Source organism: Fusarium phalaenopsidis, assembly GCF_050370095.1.
Source record: "Fusarium phalaenopsidis strain FUZ10S chromosome Unknown contig_32396, whole genome shotgun sequence".
Classification (NCBI taxonomy): Eukaryota; Fungi; Ascomycota; class Sordariomycetes; order Hypocreales; family Nectriaceae; genus Fusarium; species Fusarium phalaenopsidis.
The window spans coordinates 66,078-92,315 of NW_028145378.1; the positions used below are offsets into that span (position 1 = coordinate 66,078).

General features: G+C 39.2%; 4 protein-coding genes across 4 annotated transcripts; 2 read left to right on the forward strand and 2 right to left on the reverse strand.

The window, feature by feature from the left end:
• Positions 1-1,885: 1,885 nt before the first annotated feature.
• Positions 1,886-3,928, forward strand: LRP88_14941 (HET domain-containing protein; the record flags this gene model as incomplete). The annotated part of the gene is made up of 1 exon (XM_083251275.1): positions 1,886-3,928. The coding sequence occupies one exon, from the start codon at positions 1,886-1,888 to the stop codon at positions 3,926-3,928; it is 2,043 nt and encodes a 680-aa protein (XP_083092975.1).
• Positions 3,929-4,188: 260 nt separating this feature from the next.
• Positions 4,189-5,861, reverse strand: LRP88_14942 (glycoside hydrolase superfamily; the record flags this gene model as incomplete). Its single annotated transcript, XM_083251276.1, has 2 exons — positions 4,189-5,103; positions 5,154-5,861. The coding sequence occupies 2 exons, from the start codon at positions 5,859-5,861 to the stop codon at positions 4,189-4,191; spliced, it is 1,623 nt and encodes a 540-aa protein (XP_083092976.1).
• A 1,192-nt stretch (positions 5,862-7,053) lies between these two features.
• LRP88_14943 (uncharacterized protein) lies at positions 7,054-8,904 on the forward strand (the record flags this gene model as incomplete). The annotated part of the gene is made up of 7 exons (XM_083251277.1): positions 7,054-7,150; positions 7,221-7,464; positions 7,520-8,036; positions 8,088-8,364; positions 8,426-8,510; positions 8,565-8,634; positions 8,689-8,904. 7 exons carry the CDS (start codon positions 7,054-7,056, stop codon positions 8,902-8,904), a joined length of 1,506 nt encoding a protein of 501 aa, XP_083092977.1.
• Positions 8,905-20,261: 11,357 nt separating this feature from the next.
• LRP88_14944 (amidohydrolase family protein) lies at positions 20,262-21,370 on the reverse strand (the record flags this gene model as incomplete). The annotated part of the gene is made up of 2 exons (XM_083251278.1): positions 20,262-21,103; positions 21,163-21,370. The coding sequence occupies 2 exons, from the start codon at positions 21,368-21,370 to the stop codon at positions 20,262-20,264; spliced, it is 1,050 nt and encodes a 349-aa protein (XP_083092978.1).
• Between the last annotated feature and the right edge of the window lie 4,868 nt (positions 21,371-26,238).

The following is a 26,238-nucleotide window of genomic DNA, read 5'->3' on the forward strand; positions in this document are numbered from 1 at the left end:
TAGTCTAGCTATTTTAGGTCATCGCAATAGCCTAATCGCCCAAGAGGTTGCTTTCTCGGTACTAGTTAGCGAGATAATATTAGCCCGTACTAATAATAAACAGCGGGATCAGCCAGCCTTCCGCATTAATCGCCTAAATGACTATAATCCATTCTCGGTTTCTAGGCTATACTGCTTTTAGCTTTTTATGCCTTTCTATGCCTATAATAATTATTCTACTTATAATTATACCTATAAGAAAGCTAGTCTTATTAATATTATAGATATTATCTAATTAGATATTATACTTTATAATTATATTTGCTATAAGCTAAAACTAATCGCGGATAATAGTTAGATCTTTGCACTTAGCTCTCTAGTAGTTATATTTATAAAAAAAACGCGTCTTAAGGTCTAGGTATCGCTTAATAAAGTTTAAAGCCTAGCGTATACTAATTAGTAATATATCGCGGTTAATAAGTAATTAATTAGCTATTTTTTTTATATTATATAGCTAGGGGGGAAATCCTTATAAATCTAGGTTAAGAATAAACTAAATAATAATTTATTCCTCTAGATCTAATAATTTATATAATTTTAAGATAATATCACGTTAAGATTATATACTATTATGCTAATAATATAAGATATAGTAATTAACCTAGTAGAGCCTTATAGTTTATTATAGTTTTAAATCTAGGTTATTTTAAAGGGCTTAAAGTATAAGAAATAATCTAGCTTCTTTATTTAATTAAGATATCTCTAATTATAAGGAATTAATTAATTAAATAGTAATAATATTAGATAAGGGATTTTTAGTATACTTGCTTATTTAGTATACTTGCTTATTATATATATTACTTTATTTATCTTATTTACTTTAATTACTTAATATTAAGTACTTTAGCGTGCTTAAGAATACTTATAGTTAAGAAATAAAGCTTTTAATTAAATACTTTATAACTTATATTTTAAAGACTAAGTTCTTTTTAGCCTTTTATATTATATTTTAAGTTATTATAATAAAAAAAAATATTAAATTAGCCTTTAAAGAAGCTAAGCTTATTCCTCTTAACCTAGAAAGTATAGTCTTAAAGCTTAATATATAGCTATAAACTCTAATGCCGCCTAAGGAGGTAATTAAACTATTAACCCCTTAGGTTTTAAAGACCTTAAAGACTATACTTAAGGCTTAATCTTAGTTAAATTACCTTAAGAAGTAAGTAAAAAGGTATAAAAATAGCTCCTTAGAATTAATTCTAAAAGCTATATAGTTTTCTTCTAAGGGAATAAAGATAATTATATATAAGGTTACCTTACTTAAGGCTAAGATTAAAAAACTTAAATAAGTAAATAAGATACTAAGTTAGTGCTAAAGGGCAAAAAGGACTTAATTATAAAAAAGAGGGGTAATAATAATAAAAGAAAAAAGGCAAGTAATTAATTAAATAGATATTAATATATAGGTAATAGCTAAATTATTAAGGAGTAGTAATTAAGGGAGGTCAGCGCGACTAAGAGTTCAGCATTATAATATCTATAGTAAGCCTAGTTATAATATAAGAATATATTAAGTAGTAATTAAGATATCTAGGGAAGAGTATAGTAAGTAATTTTAATTAATAAAATGGTTTATGGTATTTTTATTGTGATTTCTATCTTAAAGGTATAAGAAAAGTGCGACGCATACTTGCATGCGACGCATGCTTATCATGTACGTTATGCTCAATATGATAGTCTAGACCACCATGGACAACGCCTCCTCGGCTGTATCTCAGTTAGGTGCATTCGTGGTTAACGGCGTCGTCAAACCCCGCACACTTTCATCCTCCCTCATAACAACTTATTTACATGAGATATCAACGTTTCATCTCACAACAAGCTCAGCTTCAGTTGCAAGCTCGCCATGTCCGATGACAACAGGCGGATCTCAACGATTGATCCAATCTACGAGCGCCTAAACGCCCCAAGATCAGAGATTCGGCTACTCGAGAACGATGGAACCGGCTCTGAAGCCTGTTGGAGGCTATCCGTTGTCTCGCTTGACGACAAGCCTCGCTTTACAGCTCTTTCCTATGCTTGGGGAACATCAACAGAAACGGAACAGATCACGCTCAACGGTAAAGTCGTCTCCATTAAAGGAAACTTGGCATATGCTCTCCGTCATGTGTATCAGCACTGGGTCGATGCTTTCCCCCACGAAAGACCACACCAACTCTTCCTCTGGGCTGACGCTCTCTGTATCAACCAAGACGACGTCGAGGAGAAAAGCAGCCAGGTCCCTTTAATGGGAACTATATTCTCGCGTGCTGAGCTCGTAATGTCCTGGCTGGGCCCCGAGAGCGGCAACTTGTCCTGTGCCATGGAAACAATCGAGATCCTATATTCGGAATGGACGGGGCAAGAGTGCAACATTTCAGACTTGAGATGGATCCTTCGCCATCCATCTCTATGCGACGCCCGGGCGGCTGAACAAGAAGAGTCTTGGAGCAACGCTCGATGGGAAGCTATATACGAGTTCACCAATCTCGGTTATTGGCATCGTACTTGGGTCTTCCAAGAAATCGTTCTTGCAAAGCGAGTGAGAGTTATATGTGGACGAAAAGCTTTGGAATGGCACAAAATTGCCTATGTCGCGGAGCAAGCAAGCCAGTTGAATATGCTATTACAAGCTCGAGGCACGATGAAACCCGACTTTGTTTCTGGGGCGGCCTGGGTCGCGCTGGCAACACAGTGCAGTCCTCCCTGGATCATGCTTCAAACCTACGCCGAGACGGGCAAAATGGAGGCCAGTCGAGACAAAGCCCATCAAGAGCCGGATTGGTATCTTTCAGTTTTGGGAGGACGGCGCCTGCTTGCAACCGACCCAAAGGATCATATTTACGGGCTACTCGGGGTAACTCGCCTTTCAATAATCCCCGACTATAGTGAGAAGACGTCAGTTGCTGCTCTGTATTGCCAATATGTCGCCAATTGGCTCAAGGCCTGGCGGGATGGAGATATGGATTTCGATGAGCTGGACTTTATAACTTTCTCCGGATCCTCAGCAGCGCAGATGGGCCCAGGGATGCCTTCTTTGGTTCCAAACTACCCTTCAGCTTCGAGCTCTGGGGGAGCAGATGGCCGACTTATCTGCAAAGGATCAGCGAGCGAACAAGTATTCCCCAAAGATACTGAAGATGCTTTGGTTATCGGAATGTCCCTCTTCGTGAGTGGCGTTGAACTGGATATTATTACGCAAACCGAGGATTGCGATTACGAGGGTGCATTTTCAGTGCTCAACTTTGACTTCCTGCAGGAATTCGTAATGAGGCGGCCAGTTTATCCTACTGGGATTTCTTCACTACAGGCCATGTTTCGAATTCTTGCCAGGGGTGGCTATGGAGGATATGAGCCCTTAGATGTGACAGGCCTTCGCATGGTGACGTGCGTGTTCCGGATTTTGAACCAAACTCTTGAAAGAAGAGAGGTTTATACGACACCAAGAGACGCTGCCAGAGTCTTTCAGTTATTTGGCCTCAGCACAGATTCAGCACAGTCGTTCGCGTCCTCTTTAGCGGGGCTATTTACATCACCATCTTGTACACCATTTGATCCAGAGACGCTGTTATGGCTATCCGAATGGTACCAAGATCTAATGGATACAGGAAAATGGAAGTCTGATGACAGCATCAAGTGGCAGACAATCGAAGAGCTCTGTGGTTGCCGCGGCCTAGCCTTCTTCACGACCGGTTCTGGTTATATCGGCATATCTCGAAAAGGTGCTCAGGTTGGAGATAGTGTCTGTGTAATCAAGGGCAGCAGGGCATTGATGATTCTGAGGCCAGGGTTGGATCCGAGCCGCCACGTCCATGTCTCGACATGCTGCGTTGTTGGGCTATCTCACGGAGAGGCTAGGGACCATCTAGACTTTGGTCGAGCGCAAGTCAGGAGATTTGAGATACGGTAGCACTCTTGTGCACCTTGAGCAGCTCTCTTAGATATAAGGAACAGGTCAGCAAACTAGAACTCTCTTCGTACCAATTGCTATTTAATCCCACGCCCTATTGACAGGCATTTGACATCAATTTATCTCACGACAGCTCCGTTGTCATTTAAATTGCAGGTTGATGCTCAGTTAGCTGCCAATATCTTAAGCTATCTATCTACAATTCGGATGCTAGCCGTACAAGAGGCTCAGTGGAAAAGTCTGACTACCAAACCCTTCCCTTACACGGTCAGGATAGCAATCTCGTAGGCCTTGGTGAAGGCCACCGAAAAGACGCCGCTCTGACCACTGATGGTCTTGACCGTAATCTGGCTGGCCTCCCCACCCATAGAAGGCAGGTTGTTGACACTGGTAGAGCTGGGAGCGGACAGAAGTGTAAGCTTTGCCGTACTGGCGCTTGACCCCTTAACAGTCACCTTGACAGCACCAGCTTCACCCGTCGGACCGTTGTAGTTGACGAGCTTCAGAACGGTGCCCTCACTTCCCTTTGTAGCCGACCAATACGTTGGCCCAACCTTACCCTCTGTGGCTGTCACGGGAAGCGTTTCCGTGCCCATGTAGTCGGCAAAGAGCTTCTGCACGTAGTAGCTCATGGTGTACAACACTTCGGTGGCGGTGTGCTTGATGACGGCGACAGTGTTGGGTTCTTCGTCATAGTGTTTGATCAACGCGCCGTAAGCCGAGCCGACAATAATGTCAGAATTTCGTTCGCATCCAAGCAAGAAGATGGCCTCGGCGCATGCCATCCCAAACGTCTGGGCCCCTATTTCGGCTCCGGTTCCCGTGCCAGCCCGGATGGCGGCGTATTCGGCCACAAAGACGGGATAATCCCGACTCGCCTGATCGAATGTGTTGTAGAGGCTTACAAAGTGACCCTCATTGTCGTAGATGTGGAGGTCCACCATGCCTCCGCTTCCCTTGTCAGGCGACGGTGATGGGTTAATGCTAGAAATGATGTTCATGTTTGGATATTTTCCCCGGATGGCATTGTACACGGCCATGAAGCGGTAGGAATAGTAAGACGAGCGACCATTGTTGAGGTAGTCTTCATTGCCGATCTCTACCCATTCCACTTTGAACGGAGCCGTGTATCCCAAGGCGGCCCTCTTGGCTCCATATGTGGTCGACTTGTCGCCCTGTAGACATTGTCAGTGAGAATGCATGCTGATACGGACAGGGAACCTACAGTGAGAAACTCCAGCTCATTCAACGCCATGTCGACGTATGGTTGCATTTGGCTCTGAGGAATCACGTCGCCGTTGAGATACAACCCAGCGTGCACTCCGAGAATGACGGTAAGGCCCAAGTCCTGAGCCATCTGCATCTGCTCCAGGAGTCCGAACCCATCCGTGTTGATGTCCCCCCAGACACCCAGCATTCCGGGGCGGTCCTTCAGGTTCCCAATGGTTTGGTTCCACTTCCAGTGCTCGCCGAGTCGGAGACCTTCCATGTTGTTTCCTCCAGGGAGACGAATCCATTTCGCGTTGAGGCCTTCAAGGCTAACCATCAAATCTTCGCGGAGACCGTTGTAACGATTTTTGTATGTTTGCTTGAAGAGACTGAAGAGATTGAAGTAGATGCTCTTGCCAGCAAGCTGACGGCCGTCAAAGGCAAAGTAAAAGGTATTGTTCCCGTTTCCAGCCGTGATGGTGGGGTTGAAAGTCGGTGTTGAGCTCTGTTTCCATCCATCCGAGGCCTTCTGGTTCAGCTTCATCTTGGAGGATGAGAGCTTTTGGCCAGAGATGGTGTTCTTGAAGTAGCATTCCACCTCGCCATTGTAGTCTCCTCTGACGTACATACTGGCGATGTAGCGCTTGGCAGCATCAACGCTGAAGCCCCAGAAGCCGTTATTGTAAAAGCCAACGGTGCCCGTCGTGCCTTCTGGGACGTCCATTCGCAGGTGGTATCCAAGGCTGGACGAAAGACGAGGCTCGGATTGATCGATGGAAAGATTGACTCCCCCGACAGGATTCCAAAAATCCGTGTTTCGATCATAGCTTGCTCTTCTGCCTCTTCCAGAGCCCTGGAAGGCCCGGTTTCGAAGCAATTCGCCATAGAGACCGCCGTCTCCAGAGTGATAGATGTCCTAGATGCTTGTTCTAACAGTTGAACTTCGCTCGGTTTGACACGCTGCCAACTAACCTCGTAGAGTAGGCCGTACAACAGCTGGCTGGAAGCATTACCGCCGGACGAGCCGACGGTAAGGCTCAGGGCCGTGGCGACCTGAATAAGGGAAAAAAGCGATGCAAGAAACAACATGACAAAATCCAAGTGATCAAAGATGTTCCGAAGAAGGTCTCCTTGTCTGGAAGTGGGCTATAGCTTGACGAGTTGCTGTCCATATGTATCTATATATATTCGAGTTGGTATCAATGTTAACTCGTTGTTTACTCGCCCGAGGCCCTTGCTGGGTCGGCGTTTGCTTGTCCGAGATAATTGCTAGATGGGTTCATCTCGGCCCATGTTGTAAACACTAGTGGTCAGTGACAAGATGAGTTTTTGGGTGAGAAACAGGGGCAACTGGTCCGTTTGACCCGAAATTTGGCCCGAAACGTTCGTTGTAGGTTTGTCCGAGAGGCCAACCCCGTGGGCTCATCCTGGGTCACAAGTTGATCTTTGATCAAGAGACACAAGCTGAGCTTCGGCGTTGAGAAGATGTCACTGGCTGAGTTTCGGGATTGGGGAGATGTCACTGGTTCGCTAAATAGCGCGGTTCATGGTGGCGTTTGTCTCCCCATCTTCTCTCCACATAACCCCAGATGATTAATCGCCGTTTGCGGGGATCTGCACCACCCCCAGGTTTCTTCTGCAAGGGGTGAGCATGATTGGTGCGCATGCCATCTATGAACCAACTCTTTTTGGGGTAGCTAGTACAGCTCATGGTCTCAAAGCGGCCCGAGGATTGCCACGCGATACCAGTTTTCGGGACAAATTGGTGCGATGAGCCAACTATATCGAGACCAGCTTCTCCCTGCCCAAACGAACCATGATCTGCAAGCCTCGCTCATCGTTTTTAATCTGCCTACCAACAGATCAAATTGCATTACCAACATCCCACTCATCGTCAAGTCTTCCCTACCAAGACCATGGCGTTGCCCCCTCGAGTCTATCAGTTTCTAGTGGGCGTCTTTGCGGCCGTGGGATCATTCCTGTATGGGTATGATCTCACGATTGTCGCTGAAGGTATGAATACATACGGCCTACACCGAACTTATTCTGTATTGCTCCTGCTAACATGTGTCTGCCATGTCAGTCGTTGCTAGCCAGTCCTTCCTGGACAAATTCACACCCACGACTACTGAAATCGGCCTCGTCGCGTCCCTTCTCACGGCCGGTGCCTTTGTTGGAGCTGCAATCGCTGGAACGATCAGCGACTATTTCGGTCGACGCGGCACAATCTTGAGTGGTGGTCTGATCTTCTGCCTCGGCGGTGGCCTTCAGACTGGTGCTCCACACTACAGCTATATTATCGGCGGTCGATTCATCGGCGGAATTGGGTAGGTCGACATCCGTGACCAAGTCCAAGGCACTGACTAAACCTTGTCTATGAAGAATCGGTATCCTTACAATGATTGTTCCACTTTATCAGGCAGAGTTGGCCCACCCAGATATTCGCGGACTTGTCACGGGTTTGCAGCAGTTCATGCTTGGTGTTGGTGGTGTTTGCGGTGCCTGGATCAGCTATGGCACCTACGTCAGCTTCACCGACGACCGCCAATGGCAGATCCCATTTGGTCTGCAGATCGCCCCAGCAGGGATACTCTCAGCCCTCATCTTCATGTTCCCTGAGTCGCCTCGCTGGCTGCTGCAGAAAGGCAAAGACGAACAGGGCCTCGCCACACTTGCTAGACTGCATTCTCAGGGCAATACCAATGACCCATGGGTCATGGCTGAGTTCCAGCAGATTCAGCTCCAGGTGGCAACCGAGGCTGAGGCCGAGGCCAAGTCCTTGTCGGAGCTATTCCGCACCAGGGCCAACTTCCGTCGAGTCATGCTTGCCTGCGCTATCCAGGCCGCCACGCAAATGACTGGTATCTCGGCCATCCAGTATTATTCTGTTACCATCTTTGTATGATCCCTGTTCTTTTCACAACTAACACCTTACTTACATGCATTCTAGAAGCAAATTGGCATCAACGGAACGGACACCCTCCGATATCAAGCCATCAACTCTGTCATTGGGCTTATTGGCGAGATTATCATTATGGCCTTTGTCGACAAGGTTGGTCGTCGAAGCATGATCATCATTGGAAACCTTGCCATGTGCGTGACGTACATCGTCAGTACCGTCTTGATGGCCGAATTTCCTGCCTCTGAGGACAATTCCGGAGCTCACTGGGGATTCATCATCATGACATGGTTGTTTAACTTTTGTTTCGCCAGCATGGGCTCTCTTTGTATGTCGAACCCCGTCGCCGCTTATGGGATGCAAGCTAATATGATGCGTTACTTATAAAGCCTGGATTGTGCCGGCCGAGATCTTTGACACGGCTACGAGAGCAAAGGGTGTGGCTCTGGCAACCATGACATCCTTCGCCTTCAAGTAGGTCTATCCACCAGCATCTTTCACCAGTCGCAACGCTAACAAACACTCTAGCACAATGATCGGCCAGGTGACCCCTATTGGAATGCAGGATGTGGGATGGCGCTTCTACATTCTCTTCATCGTAAGTCAGAAACTGCTGATGGTTGTGTGGCACTTACTTATGACTCGTTCACAGGTGACAAACTTGAGTAATGCCATATTCTTCTGGGCCATGCTGCCAGAGACTCGGAAGTTGCCGCTCGAGGAAATGAACCGTCTGTTCTCGGACGCCCCTCTCTTTGTCGGAAGCAGAGACATGAGCCGCTACATGATCAATGAGACGTTTCAGATGGCAAGAAACATCGACGACAAGCAGAATCAACAAGATGGGGACAATGTTCATGTTGAGTAGGCTCCAAAGGCCGCCTGAATCAAGACGTGAAGGCTGTCAGTGATTCAAGCTCTGGAAATATATAGTTCGCTAGATAGGATTTGTCTATTAACGATATCTACTCTTAATAGCATACTATAGAGTCCAGGTGTATTGGGTGGCTATCAGGGCTCATTACGATAATTGCCGGGATGAAGGTAGTTTCCACTTTGTCCCCCAAGATATGCTCTGTTCCGGTCGGCCACAGGTGGTGATAGTGTGGCCGGAGGTCACGACCACCGGTCCCACACAAGTTTTCTGCGGGAAGGTCCCCGTTTACGGAGTCACGAGTAGTACCCGAGGAGGGAAGTGTGGTCATGAAGCGGCACAAGGCCGTTAATCCGCAGACAGTCTATGCGGAGTGCCGTGTACCGGGACAGATACGAGAACACCACCAGATCTTTACATTATATGGATGTAATTATTAACTTGAGGCCTATATACTTGGAAGCCTTACCTAAAGTACACTCCCTTACTCCCTTGGATTTAGTAGGAGTATTGATCCCTTACATATTCGTCAACGATAATGAGGACACTAAGACTATTAATTATAACATATCGAGAATGATTTCTTAATCATAACAAACTTGCCGCTATCCAAACTATCATATCATAATTATCTATATCATTACACCACAACAAGAGGTCGATTTCCTTTTCCTGGTTCAAATCTTGCACATCCAATCGCTCAAGCGAATCCCTGATATCACCAACCGTCAAGACGCGATCACTCTTCCTCCTTTTTTCTATATCACGATACCTCCTTATCCATTCATGAGTGCAGTTCACCTCCCACAAGCCTCGTGCACACGGCAAAGGCATAATGCCATCTCCTCTACACTGATTAGGTCGGCCGCCGATGATGAAGTCAAACGCTCGTTCCATTATAAACGTCGAACAAAGTGTCCTTCGATGCAGCAAGGTCAGCAACTACCCGCACGTCATTTGGGAGGGCAAAGCCGGGGAAACATACCGACATGCACTCTCTCTAAAGACCCATATGCGGCGAGACGATAAGCTTCAAAGTCCCCGCTGCTCGACTGCATAGTCCTCGTGGTTATAAAACCTACTTGCAAGATTCTAAAATAATGAGCATTTCATGACTAATGCTAATCTTTTATCTGAACAGAGTACGTACGGCGAGATCCCGGGCCACGGATTCAATGTCGTTCTGAGCGATAATTTCCCTATCCAAGGCTTGGAGGAGGAGGTAGATGCATACAGCCTGCGCAGTCCCCAGAGAAGCCTCTACGTGCTGATCCTTGATCTGGCACCAGAGTTAAAGAACCGTCCCTCACGAATGGTGATCGGGGCAAGGGCTCTACGTTACCTGTCGCCTCAGCCGGGCATGTTCGCGGTAAATAGCTTCCCACACGAAGGCACGGTTTCCAGGCGTCCTGTGAAAGAACATTCGTACCAATGAGGCGCAGATGGCCAGAGTCTCTGGTAAACATTGATGATTATCATCCTGGGAACAAGAGTCTGCCAAGCTATCGGACAAGGAACATTGGCCGTGAATGAACGGGGGAAGTGTCTTCCCCTCAATCAGCATCTTCGGATACAACGCGAGCTGACCCAGCAGAATCCTGGTAGTCAAGATAGACTGCGTCGTCACGTTTCGCCGAGGTGGCCAAGGGGTGAGACCGGAGTTGTCATTCTCTCCGGAGGATTGCGGAGTTCCAAGGAGACCCTCCCCAGGCGGATGGACCGTACCAGGCTGCACACGGCCAGTTAAATCGCCAAGCATGTCGGAACTAGGAGGCAGCAGCAGGCCAGGGTCAAACTGCAGAAGCAAGTCGGAGCCTGTGTGCGCTGAGAGGTCTGGGCCCCATCCGCTACGACACGGGCCTGGTGTCTGCATCGAATGCTGAGCGGACGAGAGATACCCGCAGTTTGACACTGTGGGGGCTGGCGTGTTCGCGGAGGAGCTGCTGGTTCGCAGTTGCACATGGGCTGACAGACCTTTATGGTACTCGCACCGCAAGTTCTGTTCTCCGCACCGGGAGCATCGCGGGAGGGCCAGGCTGCATCTGGCCTTGGCTTGGCGGCATTGGCGACAGGCCTTCTTCCTGGTGATAGGCATGATTATTGAAGGAGTGGGAGATAGGCACGGATGGTAATACGGGAAGGACTGTCGAATCTGGTCGGGCCAGCGCTTGTCTGGGTCGTTCGGACACTGCAGGGTTAGTCAGGCCCGGAGTTCCGTTGGGTCCGGTTATAACAAGGGGAGGAGCCCTGGTAGGTCCGGCGACGGGAGACCGGAGTTCAGGTGGATCAAGCTCCAGCAGCGCCGGAGTTCCGGTGACTCTCAAGGTTACCATCGAACCATAGAAAGGCTAGAAGGATATAACGTGTGACCCGGGAAGTCCGTGCACCCCCCATCTCCGCACACGTGAATGTCTCAATTGCATCACCACAACATCATATAATATAGCTCTCACTGGCGCAATTTTGCTTCAATCAATATCAAATTTTTCATATGACTTCTCAAAGCACCGATAGAGAGGTAACTCTTTCTATGGCCATCGAGGATGCGAAAAGCATCGGAATTCGCGGCTCGGCGCGCAAGCACGGCCTAGGGCCCTCGACATTGCAAGACCGGATCGAAGGAGCCACCGATATTCACACCGCTGAGGAAAAGACTCAAAAGTTGAGTCTTTTGCAAGAGAAGGATATCACCAAATGGATACTTCAAAGAGAGGCTTTTTATATGCCTGCCAATAAGTCTGAGATACGAGCTTTTACCTCGGCCATAGCGAAGGAGGGCGGCGATGATAAACCCGTCGGTAAGTATTGGGTTGATCGCTTTTTTACTTGCCACGAGGTCAAAATGAAGCTATCTCGACTTATTAATGCCGCTCGCAAGAAGGCTATCACAGAAGAAGGACTTAGGGAGCATTGGCGCGGCCTTGGCGACCTTTTTGACGACTGTGACATCGAGGAGGATCGTCTATATAATATCGATGAGACTAGTGTCAAAGAAGGGGAAACCTAAGCCGGGAAAGTAGCCGGAATATCATTGACGATAGCGGTAGAAGCCATAGAGAGCGATTTAACTGCTTAGATCACGATTCTCGAATGTGGGAGCGCTGATGGTCGCCGCCTGACGCCGTGCGTTGTCTTTACGGGTCATAACCTTCAATAACAGTGGTTTCCTAAGGAGATTCCGGACTGGAAGTATGACTGTAGCCCTTCCGGCTGGTGAACTGCAGATATCTTCCTCAAGTGGTTCGAACTCGTCTTTCTTCCTGAGACAAAGCCAAAAAAGCCAGCCCAGTGGCGTATCTTGGTCCTTAATCAACATAAGACACATATAACAGGAGACCTTATGAAGACAGCTTAGAAGAATAAGGTCTGGCTTAGTTGGCTCCCGTCACACTCTTCACACCTTACGCAGCCGCTTAACGTTGCGGTTTTTGGACTATTGAAGGTCTTTTATCATAAGGAGACTCATAGGTAGGCCGTCTATAGTATTATATCGCCACACTAAAAATAACTCTTCGTATCAGCTTATAAAAGGGCTTTAATAAAAGCTATAACCGAGAAGAATATCTGAGCTGGTTTTCAGGCTTCTAGAATATATCCTCTTGATATAATAAAGGCTCTTGCCGGCGTTAAGAAACTAAAGGTCTCTAAAGCATAAAAGGCAGGGCCCTTAATACCAAAGAACTAGATCGATAATGCCCCCGGGCTATAGAATACGCCTCATTATGGCCGCGATATTAAACAATAAGTTGAATAGCTTAATCTAGGCGAAAATAAGTCGACTCAAGGCATAAGAAAGGTTCTTAAAAAGGCATAAGACTATGTAGATTATAATAATTATAAAATTATTTATCTAAGGCAAGAGGTCGCTCTTTTAAAGGCAAAAGTAGCGGCTAAAAAGCCTTTAGGAAGAAAACCTATCTAGTTTAACCCTAATAAGGCGTTTCCTTAGATCTATAAAATAATAAATACTTATAATAAGGCTAAAAATTAGGTTAAAAAAAGGAAAGTAATTAATATATATAAACTAGTAAAAAAAAAGCATAAAAAGAGCTAGATTATTAATAATACTTTTTTTAATTAATTTATTATTTAATTAATAATTTAAAGTTATATTAGCCGAGGAATTAATAACTATTACTAACTACTTCTTCTAACCGTGAGGGCATTATGATGTGCGGAGATAGGGGTGTGACGATTGTATAAGTCCTAAGGGGATAAACCGGTCGTGCGGGTTTATGTTTGCAGTGAATTAGGTTGCGTACTCTAAGAGTGAGTGCGTAAGTCACGTCTGGTAATATGCTCAAGGGTATTAAGTATAACTAAGTTGTATTAATAGCTGGGGTAGCTAGTACATAGGAAAGTGCAATGAGTGTGTTCTATATACTTGTTGTGGTTTCTCTGGACCGATCATCCTGATGCTCGGTCCAGGGTAGGACCGACGTTTTTATCCTTCGGTCCTGTGCTTAGTCAGGGTATTCTGCCAGGCTTCCCCGCCTGACCCTTATTATAGCCGTAATAATAATATTAAGGGGCTAGAGTAGATAAGATAAATAAGGTAGTATATAAAGTTAGATAATCTTATTATTCTAGTAATATCTCTTAAATTTAATTAAGTAGTAATTTTTATAACTATTAAGAATTAAAAGATAATAGTAATTATTTATTTACTTAGTTATATACTAGTTAAAGTGCTTAAGCTATTTAAGACTAGTCTTATTATTAATCTAGCTATTTTAAGTTATTATAATAGCCTAATCGCCTAGGAGGTTACTTTCTTAATACTAGTTAGCAAGGTAATACTAGCCTGCACTAATAATAAATAATAGGATTAATTAATATATATAATAAGCGAGTATATTAGATAAATAAATATATTAAAAATCTCTACTTTAAAGATAAAAATCACTATAAAAACACTATAAACTATTTAATTAATTAAAATTACTTACTATACTCTTCCCCTAATATCTTAATTACTACCTAATAGGTCCTTATATTATAGCCGGGCTTACCGCAGATATTATAATACTAAATACCCGGTCGCGCTGACCTCCCTTAACTATTACTTCTCGACGATTTAGCCACTACCTACGCATTAATATCTATCTGATTAATTACTTACCTTCTTTCCTTTACCGTTATTACCCCTCTTTTCTATAATTGGGTTCTTTTTGCCCTCCGGCGCTGGCTTAGTATCTCATTTGCCTCTTAAAGGTCTTTATTCTTAGCGATTAATAAGGCTACCCGATGCATAACTGCCTTTATCCCCTTTGCAAGAGACTATAGAGCTTCTAAAATTAACTCTAGGGAGCTACTCTAATGCCTTCTAATTCGTTTTTTAAGGTATTTAGACTAAGATCTAGCCTTAAGCATAGTCTTTAGGGTCCTTAAGGCCCAAGGGGTTAATAGTTTAGTTACCTCCTTAACTAGCGTTAGCGTATATAGCTATATATTAAGCTTTAAGATTATATTTTCTATATTAAGAGGAATAAGCCTAGCTCCTCTAAAAGCCCCCTTAATATTTTATTTTATTATAGTAGCTTAAAATGCGGCATAGAAAGCTAAAAAGAACTTAGTCTTTAAAATATAGGTTATAAAGTATTTAATTAGACGCTTTATTTCTTAACTATAAGTACTCTTAAGCATGCTAAAGCACTTAATATTAAGGGGCTAAAGTAGATAAAAGAAATAAAATAATATATAAAGCCTAATAATTTTATTTTTCTTATAATATCTCTTAAATTTAATAAAGTAGTAATTTTTATAGCTATTAAGAATTAAGAGATAATAGATATTAATTAATTAATTAGTTATATATTAGTTAAAGTACTTAAGCCACTCGAGACTAGTCTTATTATTAGTCTAGCTATTTTAAGTCATCGCAATAGCCTAATCGCCCGGGAGGTTGCTTTCTTAGTACTAATTAGCGAGATAATATTAGCCCGCATTAATAATAAACGGCGGGATTAGCTAGCCTTCTGCATTAATCGCCTAAATAACTATAATCCATTCTCGGTTTCTAGGCTATACTGCTTTTAGCTTTTTATGCCTTTCTATGCCTATAATAACTATTCTACTTATAATTATACCTATAAGAAAGATAGTCTTATTAACGTTATAGATATTATCTAATTAAATATTATACTTCGCGATTATATTTACTATAAGCTAAAACTAATTATAGATAATAATTAGATCTTTATACTTAGCTTTCTAATAATTATATTTGCGAAAAAAACATATCTTAAGGTCTAAGTATTACTTAATAAAGTTTAAAGCCTAGCGTATATTAATTAGTAATATATCATAGTTAATAAGTAATTAATTAGCTATTTTTTTTATATTATATAGCTAGGGGGGAAATCCTCGCGAATCTAGGTTAAGAATAAACTAAATAATAATTTATTTCTCTAGATTTAATAATTTATATAATTTTAAGATAATATTATATTAAGATTATATACTATTATGCTAATAATATAAGGCATAGTAATTAACTTAGTAGAGCCTTATAGTTTATTATAGTTTTAAATCTAGGTTATTTTAAAGGGCCTAAAGTATAAGAAATAATCTAGCTTCTTTATTTAATTAAGATATCTCTAGTTATAAGAAATTAATTAATTAAATAATAATAATATTAAATAAGGGATTTTTAATATACTTATTTATTTAATATACTTACTTATTATATATATTAGCCTTTTATATTAATATATATAATAAGCAAGTATATTAGATAAGTAAGTGCATTAAAAATCTCTACCTTAAAGATAGAAATCGCTATAAAAACACTATAAATTATTTAATTAATTAAAACTACTTACTATACTCTTCCCCTAATATCTTAATCACTACCTAATAAGTCCTTATATTATAGCTAGGCTTACCGCAGATACCACAACGCCGAATACCCGGTCGCGCTGACCTCCCTTGACCACTACTTCTCGACGATTTAGCTACTACCTACGCATTAATATCCATCTAATTAATTACTTACCTTCCTTCCTTTACCGTTATTACCCCTCTTTTCTATAGTCGGGTTCTTTTTGCCCTCCGGCGCCGGCTTAGTATCTCATTTGCCTCTCGAAGGTCTTTATTCTCAGCGGTCAATAAGGCTACCTGATGCATAATTGCCTTTGTCCCCTTTGCAAGAGACTATAGAGCTTCTAAAATTAACTCTAGGGAGCTACTTTAATGCCTTCTAATTTATCTTTTAAGGTATTTAGACTGAGATCTAGCCTTAAGCACGGTCTTTGGGGTCCTTGAGGCCTAAGGGGTCAACGGTTTAGCTGCCTCCTCAACCGGCGTTGGCGTATGTAGCTACATATCAAGCTTTAAGATCACATTTTCCGCATTAAGAGGAATAAGCCTAGCTCCTCTGAAAGCCCCCTTGATATTTCGTTTTATTATAGTGGCTTAAAATGCGGCGTAGAAGGCTAGAAAGAACTCGGTCTTTGAAACGTGGGTTATAGAGCATCTAATTAGACGCTTTATTTCTTAACCATAAGTACTCTTAAGCACGCTAAAGCACCCGACGTTAAGGGGCTAAAGTAAATAAGAGGAATAAGGCGGTATATAGAGCGTGATAATATTATTATCCTAGTAATATCTCTTAAAATTAATAGAATAATGACTTTCGTGGCTATTAAGGATTAAGAGATAATAAGAACCAATTGATCAATTAGTTGTATACCGGTCAAAGTGCTTTAGCCACTCTAGACTAGTCTCGTTATCTATCTAGCCATTTTAGGTTATCGCAATAGCTTAATCGCCCGGGAGGTTACTTTCTCGGTACTAGTTAGCGAGGTAATATTAGCCCGCACCGATAATAAACAGCGGGATCGCCTAGCCTTCTATATTAATCACTTAGATAACTATAATCTATTCCTAGTTTTTAGGCTATACTAATTTTAGCTTTCTATGCCTATCTATGCCTATGATGACTATTCCGCTTTAAATTATACCTATTATAAAGCTAGTCTTATTAAAGTTATAAATATCTTCTAATTAAATATTATACTTCGCGATCATATTTGCTATAAGCATAAACTAATTATAGATAATAGCTAGATCTTTGCACTTAGCTCTCTAGTAGTTATATTTCTAAAAAAAACGCATCTTAAGGTCTAGGTGCCGCTTAATAAAGTTAGAAGCCTAGCGCTTACTAATAGGTAGCGCATCGCGGTCGGCGAGTAATTAATTAGCTATTTCTTTAATACCACGTAATCGCAGGGGAAATCCTCGCGAATCTAGGTTAAGAATAAACTAAATAATAATTTATTCCTCTAGATTAGATAGTTTATATAATTTAGGAATCTAATTGCGTCGAGATTATATGCCTTTCTAGCGGCGACCTAGCTTTTTAGGGCAAATATTATAGATTAATATAGCGTATTAGATATATAATTTTGGGTTATTTTAAAGCGCTTAAAGGGCAAGAAGTATATTACCCTTGCTATTAAATTTAGATATGTTTAATAATTAAGAATTAATTAATTAAATAAAAGAGAGAGAGATTAAGGGATTTTTAGGATATATACTTGTCTGGGATATAAGCTTATTATATATATTAATTACTTAAATAATTATAATTTATTTCTAGTTTCTAAGTTATATTAATTTTAGCTTTTTATACCTTTTTATACTTATAATTATTATTTTACTTATAATTATATCTATAAGAAAGCTAATCTTATTAAAGTTTTAAATATTATTTAATTAAATATTATACTTCGTAATTATATTTACTATAACATTGCTAAGGTCAGACCAGAGCTTATACAGCTAAGGTGAACTGGTTGATTAAATATCTAAGACTAAGGAAGGGAGAGAAAAGAAAAAGAACTAGCTGTGACTTCGCTGCGGGTTTTATATAGGGCTCGCAGCGGGGCTACGGAGAAGGATTTCTCTGGTCTTAGTTTTTCCAGGGGGAAACAACCTTCCTCACGGGTTCGCCCGTAATAAACATATATATATAACTTGCGTGATAAATAAGTATGCGTAATAAAGGTATTTCTACCTTAAAAAGAGAAATTAAAAAGGCTATTAAAATTTAAGATATAATTTAAAATAAATAAAATTTTAGTATTAGGTTTATTATATAATATATATATATAGCGAGCCGGATAGCAAGCAAACCAGATAAAAAATCCCTTAACCTATATTATCTCTATTTAATCAATTAATTCTTAACCACCCAGTATATCACAGTCTAATAAAGAGGCTAGAATCCTTCTTGCACTTTAAGCCTATTAAAATATACTAAAACTAAGTCTTAGAGGTGCCGCAAAGCTTTACTAAGTTAAGCATTTAATACTATTTAACTAATATAATAGCATCTAAGCCCGAGTTAATATTATTTCTAATTCACGCCGACTATCTAATCTAGAGAAATAAATCCTTATTTATTTTATTCTTAACTTAGATTCGCGAGGATTTCCCCCCTAGCTTTATAATATAAAGGAAATAGCTAATTAATTACTTACTAACCGCGATATACCACTAATTAGCGCATATTAGGCTTTAAACTTTATTAGGCGATACCTAGACCTTAAGATATATTTTTTTTAAAAGTATAACTACTAAAAAGCTAAGTGCGAAGATCTAGCTATTATTTATAATTAGTTTATGCTTATAGTAAATATAATCACGAAGTATAATATCTAATTAGATAATTTCTATAATATTAATAAGACTAGCTTTATAATAGGTATAATTTAGAGTAGAATAGTCGTTATAGGCATAGATAGGCGTAGAAAGCTAAAATTAGTATAGCCTAGAAACCGGGAATGGATTATAGTTATTTAGGCGATTAATGCGGATGGCCAAGCGATCGCGCCGTTTATTATCGGTGCCGGCTAATATTACCTCGCTAATTAGTACTGGGATAGTAACCTCCCGGGCGATTAGGCTATTGCAACGACCTAAAATAGCTAGACTAATAACGAGACTAGTCTCGAGTGGCTTAAGCACTTTGACCGGTGTATAGCTAAGTGATTAAATAGTCGCTATTATCTTTTAATCCTTAATAGTTATAAAAGTTATTACTTAATTAAATTTAAGAGATATTATAAGGAGAAGAAGATTATTAGGCTTTATATATTACCTTATTTATCTTATATATTTTAGTCCCTTAATATTAGGTACTTTAATATACTTAAGAATATTTATAGCTAAGAAATAAAGTATCTAATTAAATACTTTATAACTTATATTTTAAAGATTAAGTTCTTTCTAGCTTTTTATGCTATATTTTAGGCTATTATAATAGAAAAAAATATTAAATTAGCCTTTAGAGGAGCTAGGCTTATTTCTCTTAACCTAGAAAGTATAGTCTTAAAGCTTAATATATAGCTATAGACTTTAATGCCGCCTAAGGAGGTAGCTAAACTATTAACCCCTTAGGTCTTAAAGACCCTAAAGACTATGCTTAAGGCTTAATCTTAGTTAGATTACCTCGAGAGATAAGTTATAAGGTATAAAAGTAGCTCCTTAGAGTTAATTTTAGAAGCTATATAGTTTTCTTCTAAGGGAATAAAGATAGTTATATATAAGGTTGCCTTACTTAAGGCTAGGGTTAAAGAACTTAAATAGGCAAATAAGATATTAAGCTAGCGCTAGAGGGCAAAAAGGACCTAACTATAGAAAAGAGGGGTAATAATAGTAGAGGAAGGAAGGTAAGTAATTAATTAGATAGATATAGATGCGTAGGTAGTGGTAGAATTATTAAGAAGTAGTAATTAAGGGAGGTTAGCGCGACTAAGGGTTTAGTATTATGGTATTTGCGGTAAGCTTAGTTATAATATAAGAATATATTAGGTAGTGATTAAGATATCTAGGGAAAAATATAATAAGTAATTTTAATTAATTAAATAATTTATTATGTTTTTATAGTAATTTCTATCTTAAAGATTAAAAAAAAGTATCTAGTTTGCTTATTATCTAGCTTGTTATATATATATATTAAGCTATTATTTTATATATTTTTTAAAAAAATCTTATAAGACTTTTTATAAGGTAGTATATAAAAAAGTATATTTATATTATATACTTAGTTATTTCTTTATAAAAGGCTTTTTTTAAAAAAATAAAAAAAATTATATTAAGATTTTTTAAGAAATTAGGTTTATATAAATACTCCTTTTAAGTATATAGCTATTTTATAAATAAAGTTAATCTGTCTAGGGTAAGTAGGATTTTAGTAATATAGTATGCTATTATGTATGCTTGTTTGTCACGCAAGCTATATATATATGTTAATATAATATTAATAACTAGTTTTTTATTTACTTAAATTTAACTTATAATGCAGCCTTAAGCATAAAAAAGAGAAAGATAAAAAAAAAGGTAATTTAAGCGTAAGTATGTCCTTGAGCGTGCTTGTTTAGAAGCTTCAGGGAGTTCTGCCGCAGCACTTCAGGAGCCACCTTAGAGCCCCTAGAATTAGTCGCAACATACTTGTTATATTCCAGCAGCACTGCGTCAATGCCATACTGAGGCGCATAGGGGAAATCAGACCCAAACAGTATTTTGTCGGAACTAGCAAAGTCCAGTAAACCATCCAGTTGGGCAGCGCTGGTGCTGAGAGCAATGTCGTAATAGAACCGGGAAAAATCCTCCTTAGCTTGCATAAGACTGACTTCCGCAACCTCTGCCACGCTGGGAATACCTAATGCGGCAATAGCACGGCTGCCAACGTAAGGGATTGTCCCACCGGCATGAGAGAGAATTATGTCGATGTTAGGACAGGCTCGAAGGGTGCCCGTCATAACCAAATCTGTTGCTGCGCGGGTCGTAGCGAGGGGATAATCAATGATTGGTTGTGGGATAGCAGGGCCAATCAAGTGAGGCTCGACGTCTAGTACAGACGGATGCAGAAACACAAGGGCTTTATGTCTCTGCAGTTTGGCCCAGATGGGTGCAAAGTCGGCATGTCCGAGGAGCTTTCCGCCATAGGTTGTGAAAACAATGACTCCATTACACAACTTCTGCTCCCCGTAGAGATATTCAATCTCTGCTATTGTGCCGTTGACGTCCTGAAAGTCGGGAAGAGCCCCGAAGAAACCAATTTTGCTCTTGAAACTGCTTTTGGCAACATAGGTGCCGAGGTCCTCGTTGAGGGCACGAGCAAGCTGCCTCGCCGCCTCACCAGTTCCGGCAATCGAGACACCCGGCGAGGACACGGAAAGGATACCTAGAGAATGCCATGTTAGATAAGGCCTGCGGAAGAAAGAAACGGCCACGTATGCTTACCCAATGAAGTCTCAATCATGTCCATTGATTTCATAGCTGCATCCAGACTCCATTCTGGAGTAGGATACCCCGATGGGTCACCACCAGCTGCGGAAAGAGCCTTCAAGTACGCCGGTGGCAGGGCATGAAAGTGTGTGTCAATTCTTTGAGAATAGGCAGCCGACCCGAACACAAGCAGGCTAAAGAAAAAGGAGCGGATATTGTTCATGTTTAAAGAAATCCAGGTAGGTGACTAGACAATGAACAATGGTCAGATGAAGTTTGTTGGGGATTGTTTTACAAAGTCCGCCTTTTATGTTGCCAAGGACTAGATATCTCCCCTATTCCAAGACAGGGGAATTGATCGACAGGACCAAACGAACTTGGTTTAAGATCGGCCCACCGAAGTAGGAAATCATGAGCCGACCAAGTCATCGTCGGGCGCTGTGTCGGTGCAAAATTTCGCCGACGCTACGCCGGAATTCGAAACACGTTGACGGGAAGTCTGTCGGAACCGTCCCAGCTCGGGTTTGACAGGGCTGCGAAACGGAAGCTGCTAACGGAACGACCCCGCGCTATCGGCATCCTTCCGGTCTCTCTTAGATACTAGTTATGCAATAAGAGATCTAACTTATATAGAATTATTAATTAATTTAATTTAGTTTACCTCCCCTAATTAATAATAAGCCTTATTTTAATAAATCTTATCTTATTAATAATATATATAATATAATAACATATATAATAAGCTTATATCCCAGACAAGTATATATTCTAAAAATCTTTATCTTTTATATTAGAAATTACTATAAAAATACTATAAACTATTTAATTAATTAAAACTACTTACTATACTCTTCCCTAGATATCTTAATTACTACTTAATAGGTTCTTATATTATAACTAGGCTTATTATAGATACTATAATGCTAAACCCCCGGTCGCGCTAACCTCCCTTAACTACTACTCCGCGATAATTTAGCCACTACCTACACATTAATATCTATTTAATTAATTACTTGCCTTCCTTCTTTTACTATTATTACCCCTCTTTTTTATAATCTAGTCCTTTTTGCCCTCCGGCGCTAGCTTAGTATCTTATTTACCTATTTAAGATCTTTAACCCTAGCCTCGAGTAAGGCAACCTTATATATAATTATCTTTATTCCCTTAGAAGAAGACTATATAGCTTTTAGAATTAATTCTAGGGAGCTACTTTTATGCCTTTTAACTTATATCTCGAGGTATTTTAACTAAGATTAAGCCTTAAGCATAGTCTTTAGGGTCTTTAAGACCTAAGGGGTTAAGGGTTTAGCTACCTCCTTAGCAGGCATTAGAGTCTATAGCTATATATTAAGCTTTGAGACTATACTTTCTGGGTTAAGAGGAATAAGCTTAGCTCCTCTAAAGGCTAACTTAATATTTTTTTCTATTATAATAGCCTAAAATGCGGCATAAAAGGCTAGAAAGAACTTAGTCTTTAAAACATAGGTTATAGAGTATCTAATTAGATGCTCTATTTCTTAACTATAAGCGCTCTTAAGCATACTAAAGCACCTAATATTAAGGGGCTAAAGTAGATAAGATAAATAAGGTAGTATATAAAGCCTAATGATCTTTTTCTCCTTATAATATCTCTTAAATTTAATTAAGTAGTAACTTTTATAGCTATTAAGGATTAAAAGATAATAGCGACTATTTGATCGCTTAGCTATATACTAATTAAAGTGCTTAAGCCACTCAAGGCCGGTCTCGTTATTAATCTAGCCATTTTAGGTCATTATAATAGCCTAATCGCCCGGGAGGTTGCTATCCCGGTATTAGTTGGCGAGGTAATATTAGCCCGCACCGATGATAAACGGCGGGATCGCTTAGCTATCCGCGTTAATCGCCTAAATAACTATAATCTATTCTCGGTTTCTAGGCTATACTAATTTTAGCTTTCTATGCCTATCTATGCCTATAATAACTATTCCGCTTTGAATTATACCTATTATAAAGCTAGTCTTATTAAAGTTATAGATATCTTTTAATTAGATGCTATACTTCGTGATTATATTTACTATAAGTATAAACTAGTTATAGATAATAGCTAGATCTTCGCACTTAGCTCTCTAGTAGTTATATTTCTAAAAAAAACACGTCTTAAGGTCTAGGTGCCGCTTAATAAAGTTAGAAGCCCAGCGCTTGCCGATAGGTAGCGCGTCGTAGTTAGCGAGTAATTAGTTAGCTATTTCTTTAATACTACGTAGTCGCGGGGGAAATCCTCGCAAATCTAGGTTAAGAATAAACTAAATAATAATCTATTCCTCTAGATTAGATAATTTATATAATTTAGGAATCTAATCGCGTCGAGATTATATGCCTTTCTAGCGGCGACTTAGCTTTTTAGGGCAGATATTATAGATTAATATAGCGCATTAGATATATAATTTTGGGTTATTTTAAAGCGCTTAAAGGGCAAGAAGTATATTACCCTTGCTATTAAATTTAGATATATTTAGTAGTTAAGAATTAATTAATTAAATAAAAGAAAGAGAAATTAAGGGATTTTTAGGATATATACTTATCTAAGATATAAGCTTATTATATATATTATATATAATAAGCAAGTATATTAAATAAGTGAGTATATTAAAAATCCCTTATTTAATATTATTATTATTTAATTAATTAATTCCTTATAACTAGAAATATCTTAATTAAATAAAAAAGCTAAATTATTTCTTATACTTTAGGCCCTTTAAAATAACCTAGATTTAAAACTATAATAAACTATAAGGCTTTACTAGGTTAATTATTATGCCTTATGTTATTAGCATAATAGCATATAATCTTAATGCGATATTATCCCGAAATTATATAAATTATTAGATCTAGAGGAATAGATTATTATTTAGTTTATTTTTAACTTAGATTCGCGAGGATTTCCCCCCTAGCTATATAATATAAAAGAAATAACTAATTAATTACTTATTAACCGCGATATATTACTAATTAGCGTGCGCTAGGCTTTAAACTTTATTAAGCGAGACCTAGACCTTAAGATATATTTTTTTCGCAAATATAACTACTAGAGAGCTAAGTGCGAAGATCTAATTATTATCTATAATTAGTTTTAGCTTATAGTAAATATAATCGCGAAGTATAGTATCTAATTAAATAATATCTATAATATTAATAGGACTAGCTTTCTTATAGGTATAATTATAAGTAAAATAGTTATTATAGGTATAGAAAGGCATAAAAAGCTAAAAATAATATAGCCTAGAAACTAAGAATAAATTATAGTTATTTAGGCGATTAATGCGAAAGGCTAGCTAATCCTGCTATTTATTATTAGTGCGGGCTAATATTATCTCGCTAACTAGTACTAAGAAAGTAACCTCCTGGGCGATTAGGCTATTATAATAACTTAAAATAGCTAGATTAATAATAAGACTAGTCTTAAGTGGCTTAAGCACTTTAACTAGTATATAATTAATTAATTAATTAGTATCTATTATCTCTTAATCCTTAATAGCTATGAAAGTTATTACTCTATTAAATTCAAGAGATATTATAAGGAGAATAAGATTATTAGGCTTTATATGCTACCTTATTCCTCTTATTTATTTTAGCCCCTTAATATTAGGTGCTTTAGCGTGCTTAAGAGTGCTTATAGTTAAGAAATAAAGTATCTAATTAGATGCTTTATAACCCATGTTTTAAAGACTAAGTTCTTTTTAGCCTTTTATGCCGTATTTTAAGCTATTATAATAAAATAAAATATTAAGGGGGCTTTTAAAGGAGCTAGGCTTATTCCTCTTAATATGGAAAATATAATCTTAAAGCTTAATATATAGCTATATACGCTAATGCCGGTTAAGGAGGCAACTAAACTATTAACCCCTTGGGCCTTAAGGACCTTAAAGACTATGCTTAAGGCTAGATCTTAGTCTAAATACCTTAAAAGATAAATTAAAAGGCATTAAAGTAGCTCCCTAGAGTTAATTTTAGAAGCTCTATAGTCTTTTGCAAAGGGGATAAAGGCAGTTATGCATTGGGTAGCCTTATTGACCGCTGAGAATAAAGACCTTCGAGAGGCAAATGAGATACTAAGCCGGCGCCGGAGGGCAAAAAGAACCCGATTATAGAAAAGAGGGGTAATAACGGTAGAGAAAGGAAGGCAAGTAATTGATCAGATGGATGTTGATGCGTAGGTAGTGGCCGAATCGTCGAGAAGTGGTAGTTAAGGGAGGTCAGCGCGACCGGGTATTCGGCGTTATAGTGTCTACGGTAAGCCTGGCTATAATATAAGGACCTATTAGGTAGTAATTAAGATATTAGGGGAAGAGTATAGCTAATAGTTTTAATTAATTAAATAGTTTATAGTGTTTTTATAGTAATTTCTATCTTTAAGGTAGAGATTTTTAATATACTTACTTATCTAGTGCACTTACTTATTATATATATTACTTATTATATTCTTCCCTAGATATCTTAATTACTACCTAATATATTTTTATATTATAATTAGGGTTATTATATATACTATAGCGCTAAACCCCTAGTCGCGCTAACCTTCTTTAATTATTACTTCTTAATAATTTAGCTATTACTTATATATTAATATCTATCTAATTAATTACTTACCTTCCTTTATCTAAAGTTATCTTTTCTTTTTTTTATAAGTAAGTCTTTTTTGCCCTCTATTACTAGCTTAATGCCTTATTTACCTATTAAAGGTCTTAGATCTTAGCCCTTATTAATATTATCTTATATATAATTACCTTTATTCCCTTAGAAAGAGACTTTAATACTTCTAGAATTAATTTAAAAGAGCTACTTTTATATCTTTTAATTCTTCTTTTAAGGTATTTAGACTAAGATTAGGCCTTAAGGATAGTCTTTAAGGTCTTTAAGACCTAAGGGTTAGAGGGGCTAGCTTCCTCCTCGGCAGGCATTAGAGTCTATAGCTATATATTAAGCTTTAAGACTATACTTTCTAGGTCAAAAGGAATAAGCCTAGCCCCTTTAAAGGCTACTTTAATATTTTTCTTTATTATAATAGCTTAAAATATAGCATAGAAGGCCGGGAAGAATTTAATCTTTAAA